Source organism: Orycteropus afer, unplaced genomic scaffold (genome assembly GCF_000298275.1).
Source record: "Orycteropus afer afer isolate SDZICR_OR568_19922 unplaced genomic scaffold, OryAfe1.0 scaffold00464, whole genome shotgun sequence".
Lineage (NCBI taxonomy): Eukaryota > Metazoa > Chordata > Mammalia > Tubulidentata > Orycteropodidae > Orycteropus > Orycteropus afer.
In genome coordinates, this window is record NW_006922051.1 from 1,752,247 (window position 1) to 1,772,069 (window position 19,823).

Genomic DNA, 19,823 nt, shown 5'->3' on the forward strand with positions numbered 1-19,823 from the left:
TTTGGTCAATGACATGAGACAAAGTATATGTGAACTGCTGTATGAAAAGTGAATTTACTCTGTAAATCTTCACCCAAATCAAAATAAAATTAAAAAAAAAAATGATCCATTCTGTAGAGAGGAAAATAAAAATAGGAAAAATCAATAAAACTTCAGAGATCCATGAAAAAAACATCAAGCATATTAATATGTATGTATGTATTTATGTCGCATTTATTCATGAAATGCATATATAAAATGAGTGCTGGGAAAGAGAGAAGCGACAGAGAAAGGCAGGAAAAAAAAGGGCCAGAAACTTCTGAAATTTTGTGAGAAATGTTCATCTATACATCCAAGCCCTCAACAAACTCCAAATAAGATAAACACAAAGAGTCCAAAACCCACATATAAAGGAAGCAGGCTGCTGAAAGCCAAAGACAAAAAAAAAAGTCTTGAAGGCTTTTAAGAGAAAAAGAACTCATTATATATAGAGAACAACAATATGATCTGTCAGATGTCTTTTCAACATGCTGAAAAGAAAAGATGAAGTGTCAAACAAGAAGAATTCTATATATAGAAAAATAATTTTTTTTAAAAAAAGAAAGTACGTGAACATATTTCCAAAGATTGATAAAATTCGCTGCCAGCATATCTGCCTTACAAAACAATATTAAAGGAAGTTCTTCAAGATGAAAAGAAATGATAACAGGAACTTGAAGCTATATACAGAAAGGATGAGCACTAGAAATAATAAATATATGGGTAAATAGAAACAAACTGTAAACATATTTTTCTTCTTAATTTCTTTAAAAAACATAAGATTGGTGTATAACACATAATGTGATATGTATGACAATGGAGCGTGATTGTTTTTGTTGTTAGGTGCCATCAGTTGGCTCTGACTCCTGGCGACCCTATGCACCACAATGTGAAATACTGCCCAGTCCTGCACTATCCCCACAATCACTACTATGCTTGAGCCAATGTTCACAGCCACTTACTGCATCTTGTTGAGGGTCTTCCCCCCTTTCACTGACTATCCCCTTTACCAAGCATGGTATTCTTCTCCAGGTATTGGCCCCTTCTGACAACATGACCAAAGTAGGTGAGAAATCGGCCATTCTCACTTCTAAGGAGCATTCCTGCTGCACTACTTCTAGGACAGATTTGTTCGTTATTTTGGCAGTTCATGCTATTTTCAGTATTCTTCATCAACACCACAATACAAAAGCATCAACTCTTCTTTGGTCTTCCTTACTCAGTATCCAGCTTTCACATGCGTATGAAGCAACTGAAAATACCATTGCTTGGGGCAGGCACACCTTAGTCTTCAAAGTGACATCTTTGCTTCTTAACATTTTAAAGAGGTCTTTTGCAGATTTGCCCATGACAAATCAATCGCTGCTACCAAGGGTATTGACTGAGGATCCAAGTAAAACGAAATCTTTGACTTTTCTCCATTTATGATGATATTGCTTATTGGTCCAATTGTGAGGATTTTTTTTTTTTTCTTTATGTTGAGGTGTGATCCATACCGAGGACAATAGTCTTTGATTTTTATCAGTAAGTGCTGCAAGTCATCCTCACTTTCAGCAAGCAGCGTTATGTCATCTGCATGTCGTAGGTTGTTAATAACTCTTCCTCCAGTCCTGATGCCATATTCTTCTTCATATAGTCCAGTTTCTTGGATTATTTGCTCAGCATACAGACTGAATAAGTATGGTGAAAGGATACTACCCTGATGTACACTCTTCCTGATTTTAAAGCATGCAGCATCTGTGGTAGTTAAGTTTGTGTGTCTACTTGGCTGGGCCTGGTTCAGTGGCTGGGCAGCTGGATGTAGTTATTCCCCAAAGTGAAACCGGTAATTAACTCCATGGTGGAATCTATTGGAGAAGCTGAGTAGCTGCTTTAGGGATGTGGTCTGCTTCCGGTATATAAGCAGCAGCATTGGGAATGGTCTCTAGCTTTTTGACTAGACATGTGCAAAGACTTGACTAGTGCATGTAGTCAAGTTGCTGTTTAGTGGCCTGCCATGCCCTGCTGATCTTGGGACTTCTGGACTTAAATTAGTGGCCTGCCTTGTTGTTCCTTCGTGGTTCTTTTGGGAGAGTGAAGTTTGATGTTAATTAAGCTCAGTGATTTTAATCTTCTTTTGTCCTTCGAAGTAAGAGAAATAATAACACAACTTTTATTTAGAATCTCTTGACAGTCTGACCATGTCTTTGAAGTGCAAAAAAATTCAGAGAAAATTTTAAAGTGCTCTTCCTTTTGTATGCTTGTCATTTTGAAAGATCTTTAATGCTCTACAGTTCTATTCACACAGTAAGAATAAACAGTGGTGAATTCTACCAGGTATCCAAGTAAATAAATGTTCAGGACTCAACCAATGTTCTGACTTCTGGACACTTCAGTGAGACACCGAAGCAACTGATTCCAAGAACCCCTGCTCCCCAGCCCTGACTACCACCTTGGTGTTTTGCCTGGAATACTTACTAGCAGCAAGTGATTAGGTAAACAGATCTTTTACAATAGCAACTTTTTCAGAGAGGAGAGTGGCAGCTATTGCTGGCAGCTATTGCTGCCAAATGGCAAAAGGATCCTTGGATCAGAGAAGGAAACCATTTAGAAGAGAAGAGAAAACTAAAACTCAGAAACTTGAAAGGACTTCCTAAGGTGTAGCAGAAACTCAGTTTCTCTACCCAATATGTCTCCCCTTCTTCCTTACTAACAGAATCCTGATTTTATTTAGGGTGGCAATGTTCCCAGTATAAAATAATCACCTTCCCCAGCCTTCCTTGCAGCTAGGGGTGGACATATGATAATGGATGAAGTTTTGGGGAAAGCTTTTATACGGAAAAAAACTTAGCCTCTATGCCTATTTGAAGGAGTCCTGCTGATGTTAACAGTTAAGTGTTCAGCTGCTAACAGAAAGGTCCATGGTTCAAACCCACCAGCTGCTCTGTGGGAGAAAAAACCTGGCTATCTGCTCCCATAAAGAGTACAGCTAGGATGGTGCAGTTCTACTCAGTCCATAGGGTCACTATGAGTTGGTATCTACTCAATGACAAACAACAACGTGCTCCTTTATATATTTCTACCTTTGTATTATTCTTGCTTATAATGCATACATAAGTTTAGTTGAGGTTCCCTTCAAGTTCTAACATGATTTTTACCATGTGCCAGAATGCATTCTGAATGTGAAAAACTTTCACTTTCAGAGCAGTATCTCTTTTTGGTAATCTGGCAAGTATTTTAGAAAGGAATCCATTCATGAATGCTATAGACCTTATTTTGAATTCTACTAGTTTTCCTTATGGTTGAGAAGTGACCTTGAAGGAAGTAAAGAACATACATGGGGTTCTAAAGAACTTGAGAAGGTCAAGAAGCTTTTAAATTCTACACCCAAGAAGCATTATGATTGTGTCTTATCTGCCATAGAGCCCCAACTGTTAACACCCAACACATTATTAACTTTTTCTTTTTTCCTAAAAGAATTTTAGGAACAACCTAAATGCCCATCAACAGATGAACAGATAACCAAACTATGGTACATTCACACAATGGAGTACTATGCAACATTAAAGAATAATGAAGAATACACGAATCATCTCACAATGTGGATGAATTTGGAGGACATTATGTGGAGTGAAATAAGTCAACTGCAGAAGGACAAATATTGTATGAGCCCATTATTGTAAAAAGTCAAGGAAAGGTTTACTCAGGGAAGGAAATTCACTTTGTTGATTATTGGGGATGGGAGGGAAGGGAAAGGAAAATTTCCGACTAGTTAGGGGTCACATGTTGATTTGAGGGAGGGATGGTATGGAAAGAGTCTGTGACCAGCTTGATGACATTGGGGGAAGGAAGGACACTGACATGTGCACATATGCTATGTGCAGAGGCAAATATTACTATATAAACAATACTGCATTACCACTAACACCAAACACCAGGCTAAGGATAAATGCATAGACAGGTGAGAATATCAGGTGGGAGTAGGTGAACAGAAATATACCCTAGACCAGAGATAGATTTGGCTGGAGATAATATTACATATACCCTTGTTTTACAAAATTAGTCACATATATTACAGAAGCAACAGAACACAGAGTTGGAGTAACTTCTCAGAGACAACCAAATACCTTGAGAGAATCACTGGGCCTTCAGCCTTAGGATCATAGTCTTGGGCGACATCATGCTCAATTGGCACAACATAGTACATAAAAATCTTGTTCTGCATCCTACTTTGGTGAGTAGCGACTGGGGTCTTAAAAGCTTTTGTGTGGCCATCTAAGATGCAACTATTGGTCTGGTCTCTTCTCATCTGAATCAAAGAAGAGTGAAGAAAATCAAAGGCATCTGGAAACACTTAGTCCAAGGATAAGATGGACCATGAGGACCTCAGCCTTCATGACCCTGAGACCAGTAGAATTAGATGGTGCCTGGCTACTAGTACCAACCACTTAGAAAGGGATCAAAACTGGACAACCTGGATAGAGTGGGAGAAAAAATGTGAAACAAAATTCAAAACTACAAAAATGACTCTAATTACTGGTCAGATAGAGTCTAGTGGAACCCCCAAGACTATGGCCCTGGGTTACCTTTGGGCCTACAAATGGACTCACTCCCATGGATTGCCTCTCACTCCAACAATAAAAAGACCTACAAGCAGAACACCGACCCCAGAGTGATGCACCCACCTACTCTAGGGAGACATACTCCTTAGATCAATTAGCCATGAGACACCAGGGGGGCAGCATTCACAAAGAGGGAAAGCTGGACAGAAAGGAATGCATAGATGAGAAGGGCACAGGGAGGGGGTAATCCAGGGATAGGGGAAAAAATTATTTAAAAAAAAAAAAAAAAGAATTTTAAATAACTTCCTGATCATTCTCCAAGGCTATTAACACCACAACATAGAGGAGAGTAACACTGAAGTTCAGCAGAATGGTTAAGGAACAGGAATGAAGTTTTAAGGAGCTCTGGTGGTTTGTTGTTGTTGTTGTGTGCCGTTGAGTCGGCCTGGACTCATGGCGACCCCTCCTTGGGTTTCCGAGGCAGTATCACTAAGGAAGTAGATTGCCCAACCTTCCTTCCGAGGAGTCTGGTGGTTTAGAGGTTCAATTATTTGGCTGCTGACCAAAAGGTGGTGGTTTGAGCCCACCAGGTGATTCATGGAAGAAAGATGGGGTGGCCTACTTCCCTACAGCAGACCTTGGAAACCCAATGGGGGCCACTATGAGTTGGAATCAACTAAATGGAAGTGAATTTTATAGTACTAAAGCTTTAAGGGGAAGCTCTGGTAGCATAGTGGCTAAGGCACTTGACTGCTAACCAGAAGGCTGGCGGTTCAAATCCACCACCCACTCCTTGGAAGGAAGGTTGGGCAATCCTACTTCCGTAGTGATACTGCCTCGGAAACCCAAGGAGGGGTCGCTATGAGTTGGGTCCGACTCGACGGCACATAACAACAACAACAACAACAACAAAGCTTTAAGGAGGGATGTGCAGTAAGAAGAAAATAAATTGTATATGGATTTAGGATTCCTGGGGTAGAGAGTAAACTTAGAAAAGAGCTGAAAGAAGAGGCAAACAAAAACCCTAATGTATCATCAAGCCTGTAAAACTCCTATGGGCCTACAAAATAGGTCACCTCCACACACAGCCCGGCCAACTGATGCTGAGCCTAGTGCAAATTCTGACAACTTCCAGAAAGCGGTTTCAGTCTCACAGCAAATCTTATATTTTGTCTAATCTAATTATCACCGGTAGACTTTTTTTTTTTTTTTGAGAAACAATTCAACCCCTTATTGCTTTCTTCTCTTTCAAGAAAGATGAGACTGCCTACAGCAGAGTAATAGACTAGGACTTACTTTTTTCAGCCAAGTTTTCTTTTCAAGAGAAGCAAAGATTGTCAGGTATGAATGAAGTGGGAAGCCTGAGAGGCCATTTCAGCTGCAGCCTCCTAGGGGAGCTGCTATTTTTAAAAAAGAAAAGAAGTATAAAATGTGAGAAACATGCACAGAATTTTTAACTCAATGAAACGAGTAATTAGAAAAGTGAGTTAGTGGTAACTAAGGGTTGAGAGTGCTGCCTAGGGACCTTGCTGGCACGGATGCCTCTTTTAAAAAAAAAAAAAAAATTAAGGGAAGGTTGAGTATCAAGGGGATATGGAGATACAATCGGCCTTACACACTTAAGAGTGTTTAAAATTCAATCCTTGTATTTGTTCTCATCTCCGAAGCTCTGGGCTTGATCTGTTACCTATTGGATTTCAGGAAGGCTGACTTGAGATGCGGCGTTGCCATTTCCTGGGCCTTCATTTATTTATTTATTTATTTTCCCGGCGCTGGCAGCCAGATCCTTTGTTGTGCCTCCTCTGCATTCATTTCTCTCTGCCCTCGCACCTCCAGACAGTGTGACGGGCTTTTTCCTGCTCACGCTGAGTCCGGGACGGCCACTTTACCCTGCATCCGATAAAGGGCTGCTCTAACCAGCCAGCCTGAGTGTCCTGGCTGGGACCGCTAAGCGCGAGGTGCAGACTGGCTTTGTGTGCGTTTGTTTGTCTCTTCTGCGGTCGCACCAGGGCGGGAGGCGCCGGCCGCGACCCCCGAGGAGGCGGGGCCTCCGCGCTCAGAGCTCCGCCTGGAGAAGATTTCACCGCCGCCGCCGCCCTCGTTTGTTCGGTTGGATCGCGCTTCCCAGACCGCCGCACCCAGGGTCATTTACGGCAGACGCGGCTATAAGGGTCGCCTCCTATGGCCTTCATTCCACCCAACCCCTCTTTTGCTTTTTTCCTCCGCTTCTTCACTTTTCCTGGTTAACAGCGTACCGGCGGAGCGCTTGGCAAACTCAGACTGAAAACAGAAAAAGAGAAAAAACAAATTCGATGCACCGGCCTCGGTCTTCCAGAGTTTGTGTAGGGTCATAACCATGTCTGAGTCGGGCGAGATAAGTGAATTTGGCTACATCATGGAATTGCTAGCCAAAGGCAAGGTAAGTTCTGGGGCGCGCGTTGCTGTGACCTGGGCCCCCAGGGGGCACTACCTGGCCTGTAGCTGTGCGCATGGGGTCCATTCCCACAGCCAGAGAGAAGGCAGGGGCTGGAATCCTGAGTCCGTGCTCTCAGAGTCCCGGCTTCGCAGCAGCTGCAGAATGCAAATTATTCGCCCCTTATTTATTGCGCGGCATCTCTGAAATGAGCCTAGAGGGACTGTTTCAGGCGTGTTGGGGCCATCTGGGCGGCGGCGAGGATATCGGCAGGCAGGCACCCAGCATGCGAAGAAGGGGAGCTGTCCCGGGCGTTGGCCGAGCAGCACTCCCGACGCGGCCAGAGCAGCTTCGCGTGGTGACTTCGAATGGGTGATTTCTGTCCCGGCGCGGGGCGCGGAGGGAAGATGCCACCATCAGGAGAACAGGCCCAGTGGGCGGATCCGATTCAGCACGGAATCCAACCGTGTGGCGGATAAATAGGGGTCCAATCTCCTTTCGCCCTGTTTCATCCGTCTTTTTAGATTCGTAGCCTGTGCTCTAGGCCGAGAACATTTCTAGCGCCTTCTTTCGGAGGGGAGTGGTGGATGCTGGAAGAGCCGGATCGCAGCCCGGCACCTGTCTCAGAGTCTTTTCCGAAACCCAGCTGGCGCCGTCGAGGCTCCCAGCGACCACGCCCTCGGCCAGGCAGAGAGCCTTGCGGGTGGGGAGGCTGGGTTCAGCGCTGCATCTGAGAAACTGTGAGCAGAGCTGGGTTTCCCAAAGGGGTTCGCAGGCGGGAGGTGTTGGGAAAGGCAGAGGCTGCACAGAGCGCACGACAGCCTGGGCGAGCTGGCTGCGTCCCTTAGGACTATCAGGCAGCGGGAAAGCGGGAAATGGCTTCTGCATTCTGCACCTCAAAGTTCGAGAAGAGGTGATGGCACGAGGAGAACAGGGTTTCCTGCAAGTGGCTATCGAAAGGAAAAAGGGTGATTCTGCAGCCCGTGCTTACGCAGTTCTGGTCTGAGCAACCTGAAACTTGCCTACGTCCCCTTACCCTGACTGCAGATGGAAAGTATGCAGTGGTTTTAGCTTCAGGCCAGAAGATCCTGTGTTTCTTGGGGTCAGAGAGCCCGTTTAATGCACTTTCAGCCTAAAGCTTGCCCCTTGAATTCTGTCTTTATTATCAAACACTGAATACACTCATCCACAATAACATTATTTGTCAACATTTTGAAGGTGAGGCCTGTGCCTCGGGCTGCCCCAGCCATTTGCAGCACCCCACCCACCTCCCTCCCCAAGCAGCGTACAAACGGAGACCTCGGTGCTTCTTCCTTTCCTATCTCTTGCTGTATCTTGCACCCTGACGGATCTCCCGCGTATGCCTGAGGAAACCTTGTTCCACATCTGTCCAAACAGTCGCCCCTTGGCCACCCCAGGGCATAGCTAGGGTGCACGCCGCAGCCAGCTCCGCCCTCAAAGGATGGACCCTGCGGAGAGGCATGCAAAGACCTGGAAGCAAACTCGGAGCAGTTTGGAATGGGAAATTCGGGGTCCTTGATATCCCAAGAAAATCCCAAAAGGAAGCGTTGGTACCCACAGCAGGACCGCAATTGCCCAGGTCTAAGAGCGATGTTTAACAGTTGATAAATTTCTGTTTGGGAACTCTGAGGGACTGGGGGGGGGGGAGGAATTCTTTGTGTTGATTGCAAAATAAATAGACCATGACAGCTTCAGGAACGGTCTGATGGATGAGTTACATGGTACTTTACTTCAATTTCAGACACAACCCGAAATTCTGTGTGAATAGTTCTGGGTTGGGACTCATGATTGCATGTTAATAGTACTCCAGGTGATTATGAAGCAGGCAGGTGCACTTCCCATAAATGGGGAGGTAGGACAACACCATTATTGAACCCTTAAAATTCTTTGTAAGTTGTGTATAAAACCCCCCAAAACTTTCAGAATGGCACTGTTTACCATAACATGCTCACTGTGATGAACAACTAAAACAAAGCACTCTTCTTGCTTCATCCATGGTATTTCTGTGCTTCTTACTCTGACTAGGCAGACCCTGTTCACTTTACTACAGCACTGGGCTTGCAAGCGCACAGGAGCATTGTCAGCTGATTTCAAAAGTTAAAGAGGCCTTAGGTCCCTTTGAGACTTCTAAGGTTGGAAAGCAGGCTCTCATAAGAACTTAGAACTGTTGCTCCCCTTGCCTTCACTGCCCCATCCTCTCAGAAAGTATCCTCATTGTTTCAACTCAAGCTTCCTCCCCACCCACTTTCCTCTTGCCCCACTCACAATTCCATCCAAAACCCCCATTTTGTGTGTGAAGATACAGAATTTGAACACTGAATACTTCTGTTAAGTATTAACCATGGGATACTAGACTCTTGAATTTAACTTGCTTTATTTTCCTCTGAGGTATTGGGTTCCACTTAGTAGTTTAGGTTTGTAATGTAATGAATAATGGGAAAGGGGTCTAATTAACTCCAAGTTAAAAGAGAGCAGGGCCCGTAGTCTTTCTGCCCCTTTCCTTCTCTCCAACTTTAGACCAATGAGTTGACCATCATCATAACATTTTCACTTTCCCACAGATGTACCATTTTCATACTGGACTTCTCAAACTCTGTAAATGAGCTAACTTAAAATACATAGCTTTAACATTTTACAAAATGAATTCATGAAAACATGCCTGCTGCAAAATACTCAAAAATTACAGAAGGTTTTACGGAGTAAAAGTGGAAGCCATTTGTTATGTGTCTGTTTCAAATGAAATTGAGTTATTGTGTGTTCTCTGAATGTGAGAGATGAGCCTCTTATATTAGGGTAATCTAAAACCCACGTGACAAACTTGATCAGCTTGTTTTACTCTGTTGTGATGATTACTTTAATATTTAAAGTATACAGTGATCTCTACCATTGTGCTCTTTCTGCTCATCAAACAATACCCAAAAGTATACTAGTACTTAGGTTAATTCTCAAGAGACTTGGAAGACAACATAAATGTTTTGTCTTACTTTCACTATCAGTGAAATGTTACCATTTCTAAAAGGTTTCTTTTGCAACATATCTCTTTGGACTGAAAAAAGAACTTTCTAAAACTCTGATCAGTTTCAATTTCTAGGCTTAATCAAGGCAGTATTTTCCAAACTGCCAGAGGCTGTTTTGATATCTTGAAAGATTTGCTCCCTTAATTTTTTGTCATCTTTATACACTTCTTCCCTTCACACCTTCACACACTCTTCTGGAATAATATAATGAAGATTTGATGAAAAGGAACATAGAACTTTGAGTATGTAGCATATTTATATTTATGTAAATAGCCAAACTTGCCTAGAAGTGTCTCGAAAGATAGGCCTGGTGATCTATTTCCTTGAAAACCCTATGGAGCAGTTCTCCATAAACGTGGGGTTGCCGTGAGTTACAATGGACTCAAAAGCAACTGTCTTAGTTCTCTAGTGCTGCTGTAACAGAGAGCAGCTCTGGTGGTACAGTGCCCAAGGCATTTGACTGCTAACCAGAAGGCTGAGGGTTCAAACCCACCAGCCACTCCTTGGAAGGAAGGTTGGGCAATCTACTTCAGTAGTGATACTGCATCAGAAACCCAAGGAGGGGTCGCTATGAGTCGGGTCCGACTTGATGGCACATAACAACAACAACAACAATATCAGAAATACCACACAAGTGGGTGGCTTAATAAACAAAAATTTATTCTCATAGTTTAGGAGGCCAGACTTTTGAATTCAGGGTGCCAGCTCTAGGGGAAGGCTTTTTCTCTCTGTTGGTCTGGTGGAAGGTCCTTGTCTCTTTTTAACGTCTGTGGGCCCAGCATTGCTTGATGTGTTTTGGCACCAGTCTTCCCCTGAATCTAGCAGGTTCTTAGCGCAGAAAACTTAGGTCCAAAGAATGCACTCCACTCTTGGCTCTTCTTGGTGGTACTGAGGTCCTGCTGATGACTACTTCTCTGTTTAATCTCTTTTATATCTCAAAAGAGATTGACTCAAGATACAACCTAATCTTGTAGATGGCATCCTGCCTTATTAACATAACTGCCGCTAATCCTCCCTTTTTTACATTATAGAAGTTAGGATTTATAACACAAAGGATAACTATATCAGATCACAAAGTGGAGGATAATACATAATACTGAGTATCAAAGGAGCTCTGGTGTCATAGTGCCTAACCAGAGGGCTGGTGGTTCAAACCCACCAGCCACTCCTCGGAAGGAAGGTTGGGCAATATACTTCTGTAGTGATATTGCCTCGGAAACCCAAGGAGGGGTCGCTATGAGTCGGATCTGACACAATGGCAGTGAGTTTTTTTGTTTTTTTTTTCAGTATCGTGGCCTAGCCAGGTTGACACATAATTCTTCAGGACACAATTCAATCCACAACAGCAGCTAAGAACAACAGAATAGCTAGAAAGTACTTCCCATTTCCCTTCTCTCAATAGTTATTGTTCACACAACCTCCATTACCCTGAGACTAGAAGAACTAGATGATGCCTGGCTACCACTACTGACCTCTCTGATCAGGATCACAGTGGAAGGTCCTGGACAGAGAGGGAGAAAAACAAAATGTGGAACAAAATTCAAAATCACGAAAAGACCAGACTTACTGATCTGATAGAGTCTGCTGGAAGCCCTCAGACTGTGGCCCTTAGATACCCTTCAAGCCTGGAACTGAACCCAACGCCAGGGACCAACTTTTAGCCAAACAACAGATAGGCCTAATAAAGTGAATCATAACACTAGGGAGCAATGTACTCCTGAGTACAGTCAACCATGTGAGAACAAAAGGGAAGCATTTGCCCAAAAACTAAGCTCAGACAACAGGAAGGGGCAGGGGAACTTGGGGGGACTTGGAGAGAGTGCTGTTACATTGAAGGGATTGTGTTCAATGTCATAAAACAAAATGTGTATAAGTTGTTGAATGGAAAACTCATTTGCTCTGTGAACTTTCACCTACATTGTCATAAAAAAATAAAAGTAAATTTTTTAAAAAATGAATGAAATACAGCTTTACATATGAGCTAGGAAAAATCTTAAAACAAATTTTGATAACATACAAATAGAACAAAGATTTATATAATAAAGTTTTATGAATATGGATACAGTATAATAAAATATGCACGTAATATACATGAAATACAGGCTAGTGATCAGTATTTGGGAGGAGAAGGCAAATAATAGACTAGGCATATTTACATAGGAAACTTCAAATTGATCTGAAATAAAACATATGGAAGAGCTGTGAAATTTATGATTTGACTAAAAAGATAGTTAAATATCTGATTGATAAATTTTTCTCTATACTTTCCTGAATGTTTGACACTGTGAAATAAACATTACTTTAGGGTATATAGACAGAAAAAGTACTACTGTTTAGACAGCTCCACAGACTACCATCATTTGAACTAAATAGGGGAAAAGGCTTTGGAAAGCATACATTTAATTTTGATAGTGAATCAGGCAGTACCATTATTTCGTGAATTATTATTTTCATTTTGAATATGCTTAAGGCACAAAAAAGTTCAAGAACTTTTATAAATAGAATTTTTATTAAAACAAGAGGGCACTTACACCCTGAAAGAATTAGATTTAGAAAATCCTCAAATCTAGACCAGTGTAAAGTCTTAAGCATCTCCTGGGACCAAAACAAAAATACCACCAAATGATCTGTTTCAGAAGGCTGAATAGACAGTTGCTCACACAACTGAAATCTAAATTGAGCTGGTAATGCTAAGTTGTGGCCACTGCAAAGTTTTCTTGATAATATATATATTTTTTATATTTTAGGATCAGGTGAAATGTGTGTTTCTGGAGGATGGGAGAAGGACAAACAGAAGATTTAGATTTAGCAAAATCATTTGAAAATTGCTCATTTCATAAATATCACTATACTTTTCCTCTGATTTTCTTACATTTTGGGGGAAAAAAAGCTCAACCTACTTTGTAAAAGAATGTTTAAATCAGATTCTTAAAATGAGATTATAAATTAGATGTTTTATGCTTACTTGTGGGAGCTCTGGTGGTGTAATGCCTAAGGCATTTGACTGCTAACCAGAAGGCTATGGTTCAAACCCATCAGCCACTCCTTGGAAGGAAGATTGGGCAATCTACCGCAGTGATACCACCTCAGAAACCCTAGGAGGGGTCCCTATGAATCGGATCTGATTTGATGGCAGTTAGTTTTTTTTTTGTTTTTTTTAATGCTTACCTGTGGGCAGTATCTTAACTGTTAACCTCAAGGTTGGCAGTTGAAACCTATTAATTGTGGTAGTTATGTTTGTGTGTTGAGTGGCTGGGCCTGGTTGAGTGGCTGGGCAGCTGGTGGTAGTTATTCCCCATGATGAGACTGGCAATCAACTCCATGGTGGGATCTACCACAAGCAGCTGAGTAGCTGCCTTTGGGTATGTGGTCTGCTTCCCGTATATAAGCAGCAGCTTTGAGAATGGTCTTTAGCCTATGGCACGCTTGGACCCTGCATGTAGCTGTGCGGTTGCTCAGCAGCCTGCTATGCTGTGCCAGCCTTGGGACTTACAATAGACTTAAGATAATGGCCTGCCGTGTGGTTTGGTAACACTGGGACTGTGCCTATTTACTTGTCAATCTTGGGGCTTCTCAGCCTCAGCAGCCAGCAGCTGTCTGAGTGAAGAAATGCCTCTAGCTCCAGTGGGTTGGGAGCAAGAGGCAGAGCTGGAGCCCAAGGTTGAGGGGCTTTCACCCAGCCCCTAGAGCCTGGGACTTTGAACTTGGACTTAAAGCCTCCAAACTGTAAGAATAAACTCCTGTTTCTTAAGGCCATCCTATTTGTGGTATACTCTTGACAGAGCGGCACTAGGTAACCGGATCAGGCACTATGGAAGAAGGGCCTGTTGATCAGCTTCCATAAAGACTATAGCCAAGAAAGCCCTGTAGAGTAGTTCTCTGTAACACAGGTGGCTGCTACTTTGCACGCACAGGTGGCCTTAAAGGCTGTCTCCAGACCCCAAGTACCCACCAGAGTACTGGGATGAGAATTCTACCCAGTAGTCCCAACCACTCCATGGGTGCTGTATCCATTTATCCTGATCAATGCACACCAGACACATATACAATGTTGGCAGTAGTGAAAGTTGTTTTAATACTCAGAGACAACAGTGTATGACAGGAAAAGTTTTACCACTAGCAGTACCCCTTCTCTCAAAAGCTGTCGGGATGGTAATTGGGGAGTGAAACCAAATGTACACGAACTATTGAATGTAAAACAAATTCTGCTCTGTGAATTTGCACCAAAAGCGCACACACACACACACAAAGCCAATTAAAAAAAAAAGCTGTCCAGGCAGGCAGGATGGAAAACCTCCAAGGGTACCTTTTCTCTTTGCACCATGAAAGGACTGCAGGACCTTCTCCAACCTGATTCTATTTCACTGCACAGAGTACAATGCAAATTTTCCTTTCTGATCACCTGAAGAAGGAGGTAATCAGACATGAGGGCACCAGCCTGGAATTGTTAGCCTGAAATTATATTTGTTTGGCCCTGTTGTTTGTTTAGAAAAACCATTAAGCTTCAGAGGCAGAGGTGCAATACTTTGTTCCAAAGCCTAGTGAGGGTAGCAGAGGGGGAGGAATAGGGAGTAATTACAGCTGTTTGGGCTGTGGGAGAACTGCCTTCTCTCGGTTGTCATGAGTCGGAATCAATTCTCTGGTAACGGGTTTGGTTTTTGGTTTGGTGGGCAGTGTAACAAGGGAGGCTGGGGTGAGCCTGGCTCTTTGGTAACTAGCCATGTGACTCTGAGCATGTGACTAAATCTCTGGGGGAGGTAGAGTTTTGGTTGTTCCAGGTCTCCTCTGAAGGAAATTATACCTATGTCTCAAGGCTATTGCAAGGATTAAATGAGTATCTTACACAAAATTCCTAATACTGTTATTGGTACATAATGTTAGGTGACATCAAGTTGATTCTGACCCACAGTAACCCTCTCTATACAACAGAATGAAATAACTGCCTGCTACCACACCATCCTCACCATCCTTGCTATGTTTCAGCCCATCCTTGCAGCCAATGTGTCGATCTATCTTGTTGAGGGTCTTTGCCTTTTTCACTGACCCTGTGCTTTAGCAAGTAAGAACTCCTTCTCCAGGAAATAGTCCCTTCTGACAACATGACCAAAGTAGGTGAGACAAAGTTTGGTCGTTCTCACTTCGAAGGAACATTCTGGCTGCACTTCTTCCAGTACAGATTTGTTTTTCTGGTAGCCCACGGTATTTTCAGTATTCTTCGCTAACGCCACAATTCAAAGGCATTAATTCTTCTTCCATCTTTCTTACTCATTATCCAGCTTTCACATGCATATGAGGCTATTGAAAAACCTTGGCTTGTGTTACATGCACCTTGGTCTTTAAAGTGACATTTTTGGTCTTTAACACTTTAAAGAGGTTCCTTGCAGATTTGCCCAGTGCAGTATGATGTCTGATTTCTTTTTTTAAATTTCATTGTGATTTGGGTGAAAGTTCACAGAGCAAATTCGTCTTCCATATAGCAGTTCACACACACTTTGTCTCGTGACATTGACTGCAATCTCCCACAGTGCAGCAGCTCCCCTCCCACTTCTTCCCCATAGCCACCTCTTCCTGTGGCCTTCCTTCCCCTGCACCCCTGCCCCCCCCCCCACAGCTGTCTCCCTGTGCAGACATAGCCTTTCTATTCTCTCATGATTGATTTCTCCAAGGAGTGTATCTACCTAATGTAAATGTTCAGTTCATTTGCCTGTCTTTTGTTTGGCTGGAAGCCACAGGAGTTGGTTCAATTCCAGACCTGAAGGGCAGCGAGGGGCCGTAGTCAAAGTGGTTCCACCAAGTTCTATCAGACCAGCAAACCTGGTCCCTTTTTTTTTTTTTCCCATGATTTTGAGTTTTGTTCCATATTGTTCTCCCACTATATCCAGGATCTTCTTAGATCCCCCTCTGAGTGGTTGACAGTGGTAGCCAGGCACCATCTAGTTCTTCTGATCTCATAGTTCTCTAGGCTGAAGTGTACCAGTCCCTTGGACTAATTGTTTCCATGTGACGTCTGATTTCTTGACTGCTGTTTCCATGCGTGTTGATTATGAATCCAAGTAAAATGAAATCTTTGACAACTTCAGTCTTTTCTCCATTTATGGTGATGTTGCTTATTGGTCCAGTTGTGAGGATTTTTGTTTTCTTTATATTGAGGTGTAATCCATACTGAAGACTGTAATCTTTGATCTTTATCAGTAAATGCTTCAAGTCATGTTAATTTTCAGCAAGCAAGGTTGTATCATTTGCATACTGCAGGTTCTAATGAGTCTTCCTTCAATACTGATTCTACATTCTTCTTCTTAAAGTCCCGCTTCTTGGATTATTTGCTCAGCATACAGATTGAATAAGTATGGCGAAACGATACAACCCTGACTCATGCCCTCCTGATTTTAAACAGTTCTGTATCTCCTTGTTCTGTTTGAACAGCTGCCTCTTCCTCTATGTTCAGGTTCCTCACGAGCACAATTAAGTGTTCTGGAATTACCATTCTTCCCAATGTTATCCATAGTTTGTTATGATCCACAGTGTCAAATGCCTTTGCATAGTTAATAAAACACAAGTAGATATCTTTCTGGTATTCTTAGCTTTCAGCCAAGATCCATCTGACGTCAGCAGTGATATCTCTCGTTTCACATCCTCTTCAGAATCCAGCTTGAATTTCTGGCACTTCTCTGTCAATATACTGCTACTAATGTTTTTGAATTATTGTTCTGGTTACCTAGTGCTGCTCTGACAAGAATATACTACAAATGGGATGGCCTTAAAAACAGGAGTTTATTCTTACAATTTGGAAGCTTTAAGTCCAAGTTCAAAGTGCCAGGCTCTAGGGGCTGGGTGAAAGCCCCTGAGCCTTGGGCTTCAGCTCTGCCCTCTGCTCCCGGCCCACTGAAGCTGGAGGCTTTTCTTCACTCAGACAGCTGCCAGCTGCTGAGGCTGAGAAACCCAAGATTGACAAGTAAAAAGGCACAGTCCTGATGTCATCAAACCACACGGCAGGCCATTAACTCAAGTCCATTATAAGTCCCAAGGTCAGCAGAGCATGGCAGGCTGCTGAATAACAATATGGCTACATGCAGGGTCCAAGCATGCCATAAACTGGAGACCATTCCCAAAGCTGCTTCTTATATATGGGAAGCAGACCACATCCCAAAGGCAGCTACTTGTGGTAGATCCCACCATGGAGTTGATTGCCAGTCTCATGGGGAATAACTACTACCAGCTGCCTAACCACTCAACCAGGCCCAGCCAAGTTGACACACAAATATAACTACCACAATTATCTTCAGCGAAATTTTACTTACACATGATATTAATGATAACCAAACAAAAAAACCAAACTCACTGCCGTGAAGTCAGATCTGACTCATAGCAACCCCTCCTTGGGTTTCCGAGGCAGTATCACTATGGAAGTAGATTGCCCAATCTTCCTTCTGAGGAGTAGCTGGTGGGTTTGAACCACCAGCCTTCTGGTTAGCAATCAAATGCCTTAGGCACTACACCACCAGAGATATTGTGTGTTTCTCCATTCTGTTGGATCACCTTTCTTTGGAATGGGCACAAATATACTGGTACATAATAGGATCTTAATAAATGAAAGCTATAACAACAGGTTTGAGCCTTGAGACATCTTATATACTAACTGTGGTCAATAACAAATAGAGAAAGGATTGCCAGATAAAATACAGGATATTGAGTTAAATTTTAAAGTCAGATAAACCAAAAAAAATAAAATAAAAATTTAGTGTGAGTTTATCCCATGCAGTATTTGGGACATAGTTGTACTAAAAAAAATTCATTGTGTATCTGATATTCAAATTTAAGTGAATGTACCATATTTTTATTTGCTATATGTAGCAACTGTAAATGGAGAAATAAAGTGTGGTCTGGGTGACCTGCTAAATGCCAGTTGCTTCAAGTCAGCTGTTACTCATGGCAGTCCCATGTGTGTCAAAGTAGAACTGTGCTTCAGAGGGTTTTCAATGGATGAATTTTGGAAATAAATTTCCAGACCTTTCTTCTGGCTTTTGTCTTAAAACCAAAACCAAACGCACTGCCATCGAGTCAATTAGAATTTAGACTCATAGTGACCCCTCCTTGGGTTTTGGAGGTGGTATCTCTATGGAAGTAGATTGCCCAATATTCCTTCTGAGGAGTGGCTGGTGGGTTTGAACCTCCAGCCTTCTGGTTAGCAGTCAAATGCCTTAGGCACTACACCACCAGAGCTCCTAATAATTGAAAGACAATGCCATTCATTTCCCCTCTAACCTATACTTCCTGATACACAATAGTATAGACAGTGAATGTGCCACTCGGCTTATAAAACCTCGTGATTTACTTCATTATTACCTTCCTTATTTCTTGTAAGCCCAGAGACTCTCTTCACTTTGCATCCAGAGTTGCTTAATGACTATTGAGTCCCAACAGGAGGCAAGGTTTAGGGATATGTGGCCCTATCTCTGTGTTTCTACTTATTAGGGACATACTAACAAAATTGTACCCTGGCTATTTGAACTTTGACCAAGCAGATTGAAAGCCAGGTGCCTCAGAGCACTGACTAAAATACACAATATGGTCACTAAGCTGACCTGGTCTTTTTCCATATTGACTCTTAATACTCAACAAGGGATTCAGTTGTTTGTGTGTGTGTGTAGATGAAGTTTGTGTGATGTAGATGAAGTAGGAGAAAAGTGATGACATGCTTCTCTAACACTTTGAAGTTTCTGATGTAGAAAGATGTGAGACAGCTCACACTCCTGTGAAAGAAGAGCCATTTTAAGTAACATCAACAAGTTCAAGATAAGATACCACAGTGAAGGCAAGAGTACCCTAGGTCTACAGATTTAGGGGGTTGATAGGATGGGGTAACTTTCTGTGTTCAATTTTGACCGAGATTTAATTAAAAAGAAACTATTGAAAAAGGAGACACTAGGATACTCCATGCTGGGGAGGGGTAGGAGCCAAGGGATACCCTATGCAATGTAAAAATAGAACACTGCTTTTATTTTTTTTTTAACTCAGATCTTTCATGTTGTTTTTATGCTTAAAATCCAAAAACTTCCCAACATTTACAGAAAAGAAGTGTGGTATTCTGGTCTGTCCATCTTTATCAGATATATTCTGTGATTAATCCCTGCCCTCCAGCACACAAATACACACACACACACACCCCTTTTATATTCTCATATCAGCCTGTTTGTGGCCCTAGACCATAGCTTATTCTGCCCTTGTGTACAGTGGAGCTGTGAGTGCAGTGCGTATAGGTCTTCCATAAATATTTAATTGATAGGCTATTGCTGTAATCTAGACACCTGGAGAGGAGGTTCAGAGTGAACGGGAGAATTACCTGTGAGGATGAAAAAGGACAAGATCTGACAAGAAACAGTAGGATATGGAGGCTAATGAGAGCGGGAAGGAGCAAAAAAGGACTTTTAAAAAGACAACAGGAGCAACATAGATTTTTAACTTGGGAAATTTGGATGGGTTTTGGTGTCTTTGATAACCCAGAGACTGGAATGTATGGGTGTCTGAAGGAAAGAAGTTGAGGAGATGTTCCAAAGCATGGCAGCCAAGAGGAATAGAAGTGACTAGAAAATGGAGATAGTGTTAGTCTTATAACTGTGGTTTTCATAGTTGTTATCTTCTTAACAATATTCCCCTTCCTTTTTTTTATTAAATTGTGATTTGGGTGAAGGTTTACAGAGCAAATTTACTTTCCATACAGTGGTTCACATACACTTTGTCTCGTGACATTGACCACAGTTTACCACAATGCAACAGCTCCCCTCCCACTTCCTCCCCATAGTTACCTCTTCCCAG

The 19,823-nt window shown here is 42.4% G+C and overlaps 1 protein-coding gene across 1 annotated transcript in view; it reads left to right on the forward strand.

The window, feature by feature from the left end:
- Window positions 1-6,915: 6,915 nt before the first annotated feature.
- Window positions 6,916-19,823, forward strand: part of TRIM36 (tripartite motif containing 36) — a 76,613-nt gene continuing 63,705 nt past the window's right edge. The window contains exon 1 of the mRNA XM_007954525.2: window positions 6,916-6,978. Coding sequence (XP_007952716.1) covers window positions 6,916-6,978 — 63 coding nt within the window. The remainder of the gene's footprint in view (window positions 6,979-19,823) is intronic.